The sequence below is a fragment of the Sinohyriopsis cumingii genome, chromosome 5, assembly GCF_028554795.1.
Source record: "Sinohyriopsis cumingii isolate HCF-2022 chromosome 5, ASM2855479v2, whole genome shotgun sequence".
Classification (NCBI taxonomy): domain Eukaryota; kingdom Metazoa; phylum Mollusca; class Bivalvia; order Unionida; family Unionidae; genus Sinohyriopsis; species Sinohyriopsis cumingii.
Window position 1 is genome coordinate 98,134,507 of NC_142965.1, and position 14,665 is coordinate 98,149,171.

Sequence of the window (14,665 nt, forward strand, 5' to 3'; positions counted from 1 at the left end):
ATTACATGGTAAACAAGGAGCAGATTGTGGATAAAGGGATGATTGATTTTCAAGAATGATTTTCCTATAAGTAATTTTTGCCAGCTGAGCCAGTGAAATCTGGAATTAAAGTTTGGAAACAAGCTGACCCACATAATGGCTGTCTGCATACGTTGCAGATTAATACAGGGAGATGAGAAGGTCAGGCTGGACAAATGACATAAGAGATCTCTGGTGCTAATGTTGTCAGGGATCTTACTGACAAATTATGAGGGAAGTCTTGTTTAGTTTTACATGGACAGTGTCTTCTCTCTCCAGTACTGAGTCTCGTGGGAAAGAGGAAATCTGTTGCCTGGGGACAGCATGTGCAAATCAAATGGGAATGCCCAAAGGGGTGAAGTCACCAAAATTAAAGAACAGGGGTGACAGTATGGTAATGACAAATGCTAGTGTCTGTTTCTTTACCTGGATGGACAAAAGACTGTTTGTCAACAAGTTGGATACTTATGCAGAAGGCAGAAAGACAGAAGCTACCAGGAAGTTCCAATTTCATGCATATTTAAGTACATGTTTGGACTTGATCTTGTTTACAAGAAGATGCATTATTCCACCAGCTGCAAAGCTGCAAGATGCTAGAAATACATGTATCTCCTTTGGTTCTGCTTTTGATATAGCTTTAGTAGAACAAAATGACAATATAAACATTTATAAGTAATCATTGGTTCGAATTTAATCTGTAACTTTTTATACAAGAAAGAGAGAAAAATGTTTGTGCTGCAGTAGTTTGTGATCATTAATCCCTGGAATTTGTTGCCAATCATGTAGAAGTCAGAACTATACAAAAATCACATTGAAAGGAGGTAATTATAGCTTTGATATACTGTATAATGAAAATGACACAAAAATTGCTCCATATTCCCAAATCATTGGCTAACAAGAATTCATTTCACATTTGGTTCCAGCTGCATTATTCTCTGGTAGTCAGACACCATTGAAATAGTAATGACCTTGGAAGCTAGACTGAGTAGTTGCTCACCATAGTAGTAGTGATCTCAGAAGCTTGATGGAGTAGTTGCTCACCATAGTAGTAGTGATCTCAGAAGCTTGATGGAGTAGTGGGTCACCACAGTAGTAATGGCAATTCAAGGGACTTGCCTTGGGGAAGTGTGGCAGCTGTGATTTGAAGGAAACAAAGTATCTTAATAATGCTGTTGTTTATCATAAATAGACTTTTTCCCTCATTTCCAGCATTGGTACAAAACTGTTCTCCCCTGAGGCCATACAATTCTTTTAGAAAATTTAAGTTCTGTGTGTGTGTGTGTGTGTGTGTGTGTGTCTGTGTGAGTGCCTATTGCTTTGGTAGTCTTTTTTAAAGGTCAAGGTTGCTCATAATAATTTGTTTCCTTTGCCTTTCTTGTCAGCATAATAATTTAAATAATAAACATGGAGTTAATTCAGTGAAATTTAAGATGTTTTTGATTCTTTTAGCCTTGGTTAGAGTTTTGTTGATTTATGGAGTTTAGATTTAAAGTCAAGATCTTACTGTTCTTAAAATGCTAGTTTTAATGCACTTTAATTTCTACACTAACCTCTTCATCCATTTTGGCATAGATGTAATGACCACTCAGAAACCAACCACAAGTAGGATGTGTCTTCATTTACATGGTAGACCTTATAGGTAGGCATATGGAGTTTGGCCTTTTTATCAGTTAAGGTGGATCTTATATGAATGTGGTTACTGTAGCACATTGTACTTTATAACGAAGTGAAGTATGGTATGTGTTATTTGCATTACATTTATCTTATATGAATGTGGTTACTGTAGCACATTGTACTTTGTAACGAAGTGAAGTATGGTATGTGTTATTTGCATTACATTTATCTTATATGAATGTGGTTACTGTAGCACATTGTACCTTATAACGAAGTGAAGAATGGTATGTGTTATTTGCATTACATTTATCTTATATGAATATGGTTACTGTAGCACATTCTACTTGATAACAAAGTGAAGTATGGTATGTGTTATTTGCATTACATTTATCTTATATGAATGTGGTTACTGTAGCACATTGTACCTTATAACGAAGTGAAGAATGGTATATGTTATTTGCATTACATTTATCTTATATGAATGTGGTTACTGTAGCACATTGTACCTTATAACGAAATGCAGTATGGTATGTGTTATTTGCATTACATTTATCTTCATTCCTCCATGATATGCCTCTTTCCAGGTGGAAAAGCAAAGAATGGAGCTCCCATCCTGACTTTTCCAGATCGACCTAGTGTTCCAGATGTCACTGAGGAGGAATATAGGAAAGTGGTCACTTATTTATGCAGTATCGTATCGTAAGTAGCACACATCCTTAACTTGTTGCAACTATGTTATAATCATCCATTAATTGCCATATCTCTCGGGTTCAGTAATGATTTTTATTGTATGCATGGCCATGAATTATTGGATTATCCAAGTAAAATATTGTGATAATTCACTGGGGTGAATTGCAAGAAATAATATCATTGCTGCATCGATAACAAGATATGCATAAAAGGTGCAAATATATTTTTTCTTAATGTGCTATTTTAATTTGAATTGGGAAGGAGAATTATGTAACTCTTTAAATTGTCTGTGTGAATAATCACAAAACACAGCAGAACATAAATGGTAAACTGCTGACATCACCAGTAAGAGATCCGCAGCTTCAATGTTGTAAGGACTACACACACAGTATATCTTGCTAACCAATACATTTTAGCATAAAATAAGAAAGAAAATTCACTTAATTGCTGTTGAGTGAATAATGAATATATTTCATCTTATGGGGAAAAAACTTAAGAATTTCAGTTGTGCCTTAATGCCACTCGTGAAAATAGTTTTTCACTCACTCGATGAAATATATCCATTCTTCACTCGTTGCAAGCAAATATCATGATGTGTCAGCATATATGGATGCACCGTTTAATGCATGCCAGTTATACTCCAATTGCAAACTGCATTGACCCAGATCTGCCATCACATAATGTGCCAACATATTTGGGTCTATGCAGTTTGTTTGGACTAGGTAATCAGTAAAACAAACAGCATAGACCCTGATCATATGACATCAGAACTGCTTTTGTCTTGTTTGCAACCGAGCCGACTTATAAGTGGGTATATATGGCACATGTAATTGCAGTATATTTATTAGAAAACTCGGTGTGCATTATGTGGTGTAGAATTACAGATTACTGTGAGTTACTGAACAGCTCACTAAAATTAATTACCCCTGTCCTTTTCAAGGATGGGGATTACGTACAGTGCCTGCCCATGTATGCATTTGTGTGCATGCATGTATATGTTGCAGAACTACATTGTTAAAAAAATTGAATTAGGGGATATGATTAGGGTGGTCTATGCATTAAAGTGTTAGTATTTTTTATTCAGCCCTTGTGGGTAAGGCTGCAGAGGAGGGTGGTTTTACATTAAATAAAAATAGCTTCCAGTTTGTTAGTCAACTGTCTTAATCATGCTTGAGAAGGTGTGGTCATTAATCTTTGTGTCAGTGCATATTGTTTTGGCTGAGATTCCTGGGTAATATCTTATCAACTATAGAGATTTCCTCCCTATAAGAACAACCTGTCATAAGCAGCCACCTCTGGCAGTTAGGAGATTGTATTAATTTAGGTTTATTTGTACAAATATTTGGTCTCTGTGACCTATGCTTAAGTGGCTGTTTAAGACATGGGATTGCTTAATTGAGGTGACCTTGTCAGCAGGTTTGAGACGTATAGCCATTGAAACTAAATCAACTATGTCCAGGTGTTAGTAGTTACATAATGTAGGACATGTAATTGTTCCACAGATCAGGTGAAAATATTGATTGTAACTTTTAGCTTATTGAACTCAGAAAATAGATCTGTTGCTTTAATTTAATTAGTTGTAGGATTGATTTAACTGTTGGCTAAATGTCTGTAAAATTTCAATTCATTAAGAAACAAATTTTTTCATGTGAGGAGGGCGGGTGTTAGAACAGATTTTGGAAATTCCTAATACATGTACTGGATCACTGAAAAGAAAATCTGAGATTTAAATTACTCACCCCACCCCCCCACCATAGTTACTAGGCACAGGCACATTATATATCACCCTTTATGTTAATCTTACTAGGCATGAAAAGACAAGTTCACATTTGCAACAGTGACTTATGGGTCCATTCTTAGTCCTTGGGATTAACACAACCAGAAAAATTGATGGTTCTTTATCCAACACTCCATTACCACAAGTTTGTTATTGCTACTTCACTGAAACTGCCATGAAACTTTATACACACACAGTCATCCCAAGATCTTATTGATTCTAAATGAAAATGGTGCTGCTCAGACATCCAGGGTTGAAAATTATGTTACCAATACTCTTGAAGTCAAAACAGACTTCTTTTGATGTCTAGTTGGTTCTAAATGAAAATGTTCGGCTCAGACATCCATTATGGCCACCACATTAGCCATCTTGAAAATATTGCTGTTCAGTGGATGGTGACATTAACATGGGGCTTTTACTGAAAGACCTTTTTATGATGTCTAGTTGGTTCCAGATGAAAACGGTATTGATCTGATGCCCACTAGGCCCACAGCATCACTCTTGAATTTTTTTAATGCTATTCCAGAAAAGAAAATTATACCACCCAGACATCCAACATGGCCACCACATTAGCCATTTTAAAAATCTTATTATTGCTATTCCACCTCACTAGCTAGTGATATCAACATGGCATTTTCACCAAAAAACTTCAAATGGTGTCTGTTTTGTTGTAATGAAAATGGTCTTGATCTTAAAACAAATATGCATGCCACAGTGGCTAATTTGAAATATAGCTTTAGAATGCCAGAGATGGTTTCAGAAAGAATTCAGTTGTTAAAAAGAAGAAATGCTCTTTTCTTTAAAAACTGGGAATTCTTATCAGACAGTCAGAATCATGGTCTCATCAGAGGACTTGTTCATTTAAATATAGCTAAAATACTACATGAATAATATTCTGAATGTTTCTGTCTTTTTATTACAGATAATTTGATGATTTAATGTTAGTACAATAAATTCTTCTTCATGCATGTTACAGAAATGGAGGTCAGCTTTGAACTGATCAGGTGAATTGAAAAATTCATTCAGTTTTGACCCCAAAAGAGGGCAGATTTTCAAAAACCCAATTTTTTTGCAAATGGGCAAAAATTACAGTTATTAATTAAATTTATGTCTTATTAATATTAAAATATGCAGATCAGTATTTTTAACAGTATCTTGTTGCCATTCATACTCCCCTTATATCCACTCCAAACATTTGTAGAAATTCTAAAGGAAATTGTTACCTAGATTTTATTGATGTCAGTACTTATCATTGTGATCTTAACAGTTAAAACTGTGCTGTCACTGAATCCAGGTTTCTTCTAGAGACTGCCTGAATCTTCCTCAGGATGGATAGTGTCCTTTCAGTGTCTGCATTTGAAAGTGGCAATGTCAGTAAAACCCCACTGAGAATCCACCAAGAGGTTTCAAATGTTTCCTGCCTGTATGTAGATTAGGGGTAGGCAAAATATAGCCCACAAGCCGGATCTGGCCTGTCACCTGATTTATCCATTAATTTCCATCATAGAGCATGGTTTTAAAAATCACATATCTGGCCTGCACCCAGGAAGAAGTTGCCCATGCCTGGTGTAGATTCACATTGCTTACTGACTACCAAAACTTCTCAAGACTATCTGGGTCAAATTTGGGAAGTTCTTCTTTGGGAGTCAGAATGTGATCCTGAATTTTATCTTTCAATGCAGTTCTCTCACTCTGGTTAATGTCATGAAACTCTCAGACAAAAATTTACTTGCCATGAATATGTAATAGTCATATTAAAATATTAACATGTAAAGCAATTCTGTTTATAATAAAATCTTTTTTTGTAGTTGTCAAGATACCAAGAAAGATTGCATGTCTGTGTAAGTTTATTGATAGAAACTTAAGGTATTTCTCATTTTCACAAACACATATACTTTGAACTCACCTGCTGGAGTTATCATACAGTTGGTCCAAGAGAGATCTATGTTTCTGAAATATAAAATCTGTTGCAGTGGTTTTCTTAGGTTTAAATCTAAGAATTTCTTTTCTGTCAATATGATTTTTTGGAAATTTTACTGAAGCAGATAAAAAGCACAAAAAACACTGGAGTGAAAGTTTCCTTTATAGGTACCCATTGCTGCCTTTAATTTCCAATTAGCAGTGCAGACCTATAATATTGTTTCATCGTTCACCCATCAGTAGCTGATAATTTTCAAAATTATCAATGTTGATCATAGGAGATAAGACAACCTACCTAATTGGATTAGTGAGAATGCACTCACAAGCATCTAATGTTATTTGAGTGGCCAAACAAATTGTCATCGATAATTTTGCATATGCCTAAGATTTAAGTCAGTGACCTGAGGGATGAGAGACACCCGTAATATCAGAAGAGAAACTCAACCATGCTATAGGTTCAAATGTAGGCATGTGCTCCCATAATACTCTGTTAGAACCAATGGTGATACAGTCTTAAACATAAACCCCTCAGCTATATTTAAGGCTGGTTTCGGGAAATATTTTGGGTTACAGGGATCAAATAATTGCAAAAACATTTTATAGTTAGTAATTGAAATTTACAAAGAATTGTCAAATTAGCCATGTTATATGCAGTATTACTAGTAACTTTGCCATATAACTTACTAAGCTGACACAGCCACATAGACATTGCATGCAAAGTGTGACAAGATAGGACCCTGTATCCTGATACATATTGTATCATCACTCCTATATCACAGTATCACCTGCTAATTGTTTGATACATGTCATGACTGGGATGGTATCATGACACAAAAATCATGATATATATCATGTTTTGATCACACAGGCAATGCATTATTCTATAGTAATTGAATGTTTAGCATTTGCCACTATGCCTTTAAAAAATTTCCTGGGAACTCTGATGTAAACTGTAGAACATCAGACAAGCTGATAAGTTGTTTGGATGCTATTAGCTGAATGTTTTAGGACAGACCATATTAAGTTGCAAATGATTAATCAAAGCAAAGATCAATATTCTGGTACTAATGTTGTTTACATTATAGATGTAATGGCTGTGTTATTGTCAGGAACTGAGTTTAACTGGTGACAGCTGCTTATCAGAGCTTGAAAACAGATTCATATAAAAGTAAAATCATTATTAATATGTTGTATGCCTAATCCTAAACACACAGTATACCGGTATTATATACTTAAGTTTAAGTCTAATCCAACTACAAACATCATAGACCCAGATCTGTTATCATATAGTGCACCAGAAGATATGGGTCTATGCAGTTTGTTAGAAGTAATCAGTATTTAAAAAAACCCATAGATTCTGATCAGCCTGTGCATTATATGAGAGGTCCTGATTTGCCAGTGTATTATATGATATATATTGTTCTGCCAATGTAAAATATGATAGATCCTGATCTGCCAGTGTAATATATGAGAGGTCCTAATTTGCCAGTGTATTATATGATATATGTTGTTCTGCCAGTGTAAAATATGATAGATCCTGATCTGCCAGTGAGAGGTCCTGATTTGCCAGTGTATTATATGATATATATTGTTCTGCCAGTGTAAAATATCATAGATCCTGATCTGCCAGTGTATTATATGAGAGGTCCTGATTTGCCAGTGTATTATATGATATATATTGTTCTGCCAGTGTAAAATATGATAGATCCTGATCTGCCAGTGTAATATATGAGAGGTCCTAATTTGCCAGTGTATTATATGATATATGTTGTTCTGCCAGTGTAAAATATGATAGATCCTGATCTGCCAGTGAGAGGTCCTGATTTGCCAGTGTATTATATGATATATATTGTTCTGCCAGTGTAAAATATCATAGATCCTGATCTGCCAGTGTATTATATGAGAGGTCCTGATTTGCCAGTGTATTATATGATATATATTGTTCTGCCAGTGTAAAATATCATAGATCCTGATCTGCCAGTGCATTATATGATAGTAGGTCAGAGTCTATGTTGTTTGTGGGTGCATCTGACTTCTACATGAGTATATACAGTGGTTACATAGTCAATGCATTTTGGAGATTTGTTTGCAGAGATTGTTCGAAAATTTTATCTTTGTTGCTCAGTTTGAAATGGTTCACCATGAGATGATTTTTCTAATCAATTTAATTGCTTTTTTTTCTTCTCTTCAATTGGATAATCTATTTAATTGGTTAATCTTTGGTTTGCATTTGATTAAGAATATACATGTAAATGTTTCTGTTCATTTTTAGATGTCATGAATTTTCATGTAAACTTTATAACATAAAAAAAATACTTAGAGATTTTGGCATGAATGTTCATTGCAGATGAATATGTAGAAATGAAGTTGAATAATTTCTTTGTGTTGCAAGCCTTGGTGAAAATCAAGTTGAAATTGTTGAGTGTTGTTAGTACTACATGATATAAGCAAAATTAGAAGACTGTATATTTCACCTTGTACATGTATCATCAATCATAAGTGTTGATATTTAGTTTATTATATTTGTACCATTGAAGACATTTAGTGATACTGTTGTAATGACATGTGGATACCTTCTGAATTTTACTTATATCCAGTATTATTTATACTTTGGTACTGATTTTTAAAAAAAGATTGGAAAATATGCCTCTGATATATCAAAAATATTGTGGAATAAAAATGTGTTATTAGTTGACTATGTTAATAAAAAATGTCATTTATTTACGTTTGCCATCATATATTTGTTTTAATTTGCAGACTGAATGAGAGACAGATGGGGTTTGTGGTGCTGGTGGATAGGAGACAAAGTGCCTGGGGGTTGGTCAAGACTCTTTTCCTCAGATTCAGTGTAAGTTGTGATATTATATTATGATCAAAATTTACAGGCAAAATTGTTGAATGTAATATAGAATCACATTTACATATTGTCTGTTCATATGTTTTTGTGTGTATCAGTTTTCATGGTTTTGTAAAAAATTATATTTTTATTGGTACAGATTTACTGTTGTTTTAACTAGGATCGCAGCCATTTCCATAGAATGAGTTGTATTCATTTAGCCTTTGAATTCATAGTTTGTAACAAGCACAGAATCTGTGACAATTGATACCCCATGATAATTAAAACAAAGCAAAATCAGTGCATTACGGTGAATTTCTAGCTGAGATATGACACACACACACACACACACTTGTATTTGGTAGATATTTTTCGCAAATATTCTGTATAATCCATGCAAACTAAGGATGCATACTATTTGACAAAATCACAGAGACTGTGAGGACATATTTGCATATCTAGTCCAGTCTTTACAGACAATACAACTGCTCAGGTGTCCTAGTGGTTAGAGCATCCGCCTTGGATGTGGGAGATTGAGGGTTTAACCAAGGCCGAGTCATAACAAAGACATAAAAATGGTACTAACAGCTGCCTCGCTAAGCACTCAGCATTAAGAGGTTAGTGTTAGGACTAGTCGGCCTGGTGTCAGAATAATGTGACTGTGGGACATCATGCTACATGTATGCAGCATGATGCCCCATGTACTCAACATCACTATAAACTGTGACATTGCAGACATCGTAGCAATGTGACTGAAAGATTGTTAAAGCTATGTTAAAATCAAATCCAAATCTCATACTAGTATAAAGTAACTGTAACCTCCATAAGGGTTTTGTGTACAACTGTTCTTTAGGGCAATTGCATTATTATTTGAATATGTATATATCTTGTTGTTATTGAAAGACTGATGAATTTATTGATTGTCTTATTGTCCTGCATTTAGTCTTTAGTACGACTTATCTACCGCTTTGGAGATCATATTGTAATAAATTTGGAGTATTCGCATTTGGTTATGGTGCCTGTTTTAAGGAATTCTTAGATTTGTGTGATTACTTGTTTGATTACTGGAACTCAGTGCAATGGAAACATTCCTTAGCCTGAAATAATTAGCCAGTTTGTAGGAGCAAACGTCACGGAGTGAAGTGCTGGTGATTTTCCATGATGCCATGGTTGACTTTTAGTGAATTCAGGTCAAAACCGCATGTGTGTTCCTGGAGTAATATTGTCTCTATTAAAACCTAATGGTTTACATTGGTGGTGTGACTGCAGTGGCAGTATTTATGGTAGGAGACCAGTAAATTTCACGAAGGAATAAACAAGAAGGGACTCAGCAGATACCATTTGGCAAATGTGATGCAGCTGTACTGGCGAAATGTGCCTTGAAACCTTGGATTGACTGGCCTAAGGTGGGGCAGAGAAATTAGTTCCCTGTCTTGTGGGATAGTTGTATAGTTTCTAAGGTGTGAACTGCTGACGATACGGAAAGTTGACAAAGAGAAACCATGCAGATGTGTGGTTGATAGATATTTGGTAAGTTATGAGATCTGTGGTCTTGCATTGATTAGCAAACAATTTATGTATAGAATGGACACGTTAGGCTTTCTAATTTACAACTGAAGTTGTTTAGAAGTCTTAGGAAATTTGGGGTAAACTTATGACTTCTAGTGGAATCTTGCCAGGGTTTGACACCGCTTGGTCAAGCAAATATCCCAGGCTTGTAACAATACTATTTAGCTGGACTTGAGCATTTATGGGAGGAAACTCACCTTATTGGCAAAGACTATTCGCTTTTAATATGTGTACAAGTCTTCTCTCTCTCTCTTGGTCATGTGTAGATGTAATGTTGAAAAAAAAAATGAATGTTTGTGTTACCCATATTGTGTATTTCACGGAGACTTTGTATTTTTCAAGTCACTTTGTCTGAGTAAATCGATGATGCATACAACGTTATTTCTGTTGTAATCTGTATTGTGTTTTATCTCAACACGAAGAAGAATGACAGACTAAAAACATCGATAACAACAACAACAACAACTTATCTATGTTAACTGAATTGAAAGCTCCTAAATAGCTTTAAAGTTCAGTAATTGTAGTACATGTATGTTTAGAGTTAGTGGATGGGGAAAATTTTCTAATACCTTTTTATAAACAATTTATCCTGTTTTATTGTTTTGGAGCCATGAATGAACAAGAATATTCTTCAGTGGTACAACACTCTCTTGGTTCACCTTCCAAATCACTTTGTTTATTCATTTGCTAATTCAAGTTACCATGTAAAGGTGTTTTGTATCACTGATTGGAAGTTTTAAACAGTTTTTTTTTCTGCATTGCCTTCTGTATAAAACATACTGAAAAAAGACTAAATGAGTAAGAATATTACAGTCTAATGCAGCTCTAAATAAATGTTCTTTTAAGGTATAAGTACAAGTTGGTCCAGTAGAACATCCTGAGTGTTTTGGCTATTCTTAATAACCTCTATAAATTAGGGAAAACACTATGGATTGACACTTTGTTTTTACATTTTGTGTGTTGTTTTAATGAGACTTCATTTACAACAGAACTATCGATACAAATATAATTCATGATATGTTAAGCAAAGTCATCAAATCACCAATTGAAGCATGTATATACATTTAAAAGAACATTGAATGCATTCAACAGTTTATGATTGCTTGCACGTTTAGTCGCAGGTCTTAAGAGCGTGATAATGAAAACATATTGCTGTAATTAAATGTTTCATTTTGGGACTGATCATCTTGATGATAAATGTTTGACTTCTGTATTATATTTATCTTTCTATATATTTAATGAAGTTCTGTGCATCTAACTTCCAAATTCATTTAGTGATAACTCGAACTCACCTTAGCGCGAAATTTCACTTGGTTCACATCTGTTCTCTCCTGTTTGAATACTAAGCTGGCAAATGATGAAATGGGGTGGATGTCTTTTCAATATCATTACGTTGTAAAATCTTGCCGCAAACAGGACATTTTAACTCTACAGATGGGTTGGATAATTAGGTAAATTTGGTACAACTCTACAATGAATTCATGCATATTTCCAATAGCATTTTGATGTACCTCATTCCTACATGTCACAGATTTATTTGCCTGTATTGGACGTGTATGGTAGGAATGTACCAACACTTTTGTCTTACATGCATAAAATATTTATAAAAAATAACAAGGAATGTTATATGCACCAGCTTATCTTCTTATAGTTTAGCTAAGTAGTTGGTATATGATGCTTGAATCTAAAGGGAGATAATACGTTTTTGCAACGTGTAATTTGATAGTGGAGAACTCTGTACAAGTTGTCCACCAGGCAGTTGAAGACATGGTTTCAGGCATGTGTATCACCAGCTTTGGAAGAAAGATACACTCCAAAATCATGAACAAGTACCAAGCATGTAAATGGGAACCTTCCTACAAATCATGATTTTATGTTATTCTAGGCTAAAATAGTTGGGAGAAGCCAGATTTTACCATTTTTCCAACCAAGAATATTCTCGGTTGGAGGTGTGTCCTTGGTATGTTGGTGTGTAATCTCATGAATGTCCTTGGTTTACACCAAATGCACACACACACACACACACACACACACACACACACACACACACACACACACACACACACACACACTTGTTTTAGCATGACCAGATTACTCATGAACCAGCTTATAATATGAAGTTGGGTGTGGGTGCTACATTATTTTCATATAGAAAAGGCAAATAATAGGCTGCTACAATAAAAGCTGTCTTGAGCTGCCTCTGCTATATCCCTCATGTCAACTTGTATGGGTTACCTGTTGTTTGTACATTTTTTTCCCCATTTTCGTCAGTGTACAGCCATGCAACTGAGTTGTAAAGGGCTGTTCAACCGTATTCTATAGTTTTTTCATTTCAAAATTCAGTCTGGACGTATAAAAAAAAATAAAATCGAGCACAATCCAGATTTTTTTTAGCTATGCACAAGCAGCCTGGGTATAACTCTGATATACTTTGGAAAACGATGAAAGCCGGGTTAAGTTTAAGTATGCTTCGTTAATGAAACGAATAAAAATATATTCACTTTTTGTAGAAAATCGTCGATATGGAATGCCAAATGTGTGAGATATTCCTGAAAATTTGACTTATTGTTCCGATGTTAATCGACAGCAGAACATTCTGCACAGCACCAATATTGGGCAGTAAGACCTTGACTCCCAAAAAATTAATATCAGGTCGAGGTCTTACATTGTAGGACTAAGGGTTTATGGGGCGAAAATATAAATATGTAATAATGTGACCTCAATAAATCCAAGGAAGTTAATATTACACCTTGAAAAATTGTTTTTCAAAATACCTTGCACTTATCTTTTTTTTATACTAGTAGTGACACTTTCATTTTTGAATTTCCCCACACCTGGATCATGAAGCACTTAAAGATGAGTTTGAGGATTACTGCATGCTGTCTGATGAGTGTTTGCCTGTATTAACAGACGATCACCAGAAAAGGAGCTTTTGTAGCTACTGGCTGGATATTATCAGCCAAACAATTAGTACTGGTGGCATCCGCTTCCCAAATCTGTAATTAGTTATTCAGTGACCACTTACCTTGCCACACAACAATGCAGACTGTGAGAGATCTTTTTCTAAGATACATATTGTAGAAAGTCCCTGAATGCAGACACACTAACATTTTTTACAGTGTAAAATAAACACTGACACCTGATGCATAGGCTTTAAAACCACTGATTACATTTTGTTGTTGTAGGGTTTAACGCCATTTTTCAGCACATGATAGGCTGTACATGGCGGCCAGTAATAATGGTGGAGGAAGAACCCGGAAAGAACCACCGACCCATGAGAAGCTACTGGCAAGCTTTCTCACATATCCACATTAGCCGAATCCGAGACTCGAACTCACGCAGACAGAAGTGAGATGGCAGTGATCCGTAATGGAGAGCGCTTTAGACCACTCGGCCACTCGGGGCCCCGATTACATTTTGAAAAGTGCAAAGGGTGCACTTGTTGCATATAATAACATATGTGTTACAACACACTCAAAATTAAAAGAATAAAATAAAGTTTTAGAGATGTAAATAATTATGTAAATGTAAAATTAGTTTGTTTATGGCATTTGTTGTTTTAAAACTTGATCTTATGTAACATATGAATACATTTTTTTTGGTCTTTGTAAGGTTTTTATTGGTCTGGCATGCATGTTTTCATCTCATTGAGTTGACAGGTATGCTGTTATGAGGAGCCACCTGTCATTTATGACCACAATTGTTATGCATGGATGAGTGACAACCTGCAAAACAAGACCAAGGACCATGATTTTTAGGCAGAATATGTATTTTGACACTGCTATGAATGACCACATTGCAAAAGCATATGAAGATCACTAACCTTGATTTAATTCTTTGTAAACATAACCACTTGGAGGGTCTGAAGGCAAAATGCAAATTGTTCTAAACAACATTGCTGTGAATGACTGCATTGAACAAACACCAGCAAACATGACTGACCTTTATTTAATCCTTTGCAACTACAACTGCTTAATAAGTTATGAATCAAACAGTTCTAAAGACAAAAATGAGCCCGGCTACTGGTTTCCTAAATTTATCAGGTCCTGCAGGTTGTGCCAATTGTTATGGATTGTAAACCAGACTAACGTGTATGTCGTTCACTGCCAAAGTCATGTGGACACTCATTGAAGTAACCATTTTTTTCTTCAAGTGTCTGAATAGTCGTGGACAAACATAGTTGAAAGGTGTATATTGTTTCTTTAACTTTTGTGAAAACCTGACCAACATGGATATGTCAT

At 35.1% G+C, this 14,665-nt stretch overlaps 1 protein-coding gene across 3 annotated transcripts in view; it reads left to right on the forward strand.

The window, feature by feature from the left end:
- LOC149799844 (guanine nucleotide exchange factor DBS-like) overlaps nucleotides 1–14,665 on the forward strand; it is a 202,679-nt gene that overhangs the window by 39,884 nt on the left and 148,130 nt on the right. For 2 of the 3 annotated variants that reach the window (XM_089959262.1, XM_089959263.1), the window contains exons 3-5: nucleotides 2,217–2,331; nucleotides 5,908–5,940; nucleotides 8,777–8,867. In XM_089959262.1, coding sequence (XP_089815388.1) covers nucleotides 2,217–2,331; nucleotides 5,908–5,940; nucleotides 8,777–8,867 — 239 coding nt within the window. The remainder of the gene's footprint in view (nucleotides 1–2,216; nucleotides 2,332–5,907; nucleotides 5,941–8,776; nucleotides 8,868–14,665) is intronic. The other variant, XM_089959265.1, reaches the window with a different exon arrangement.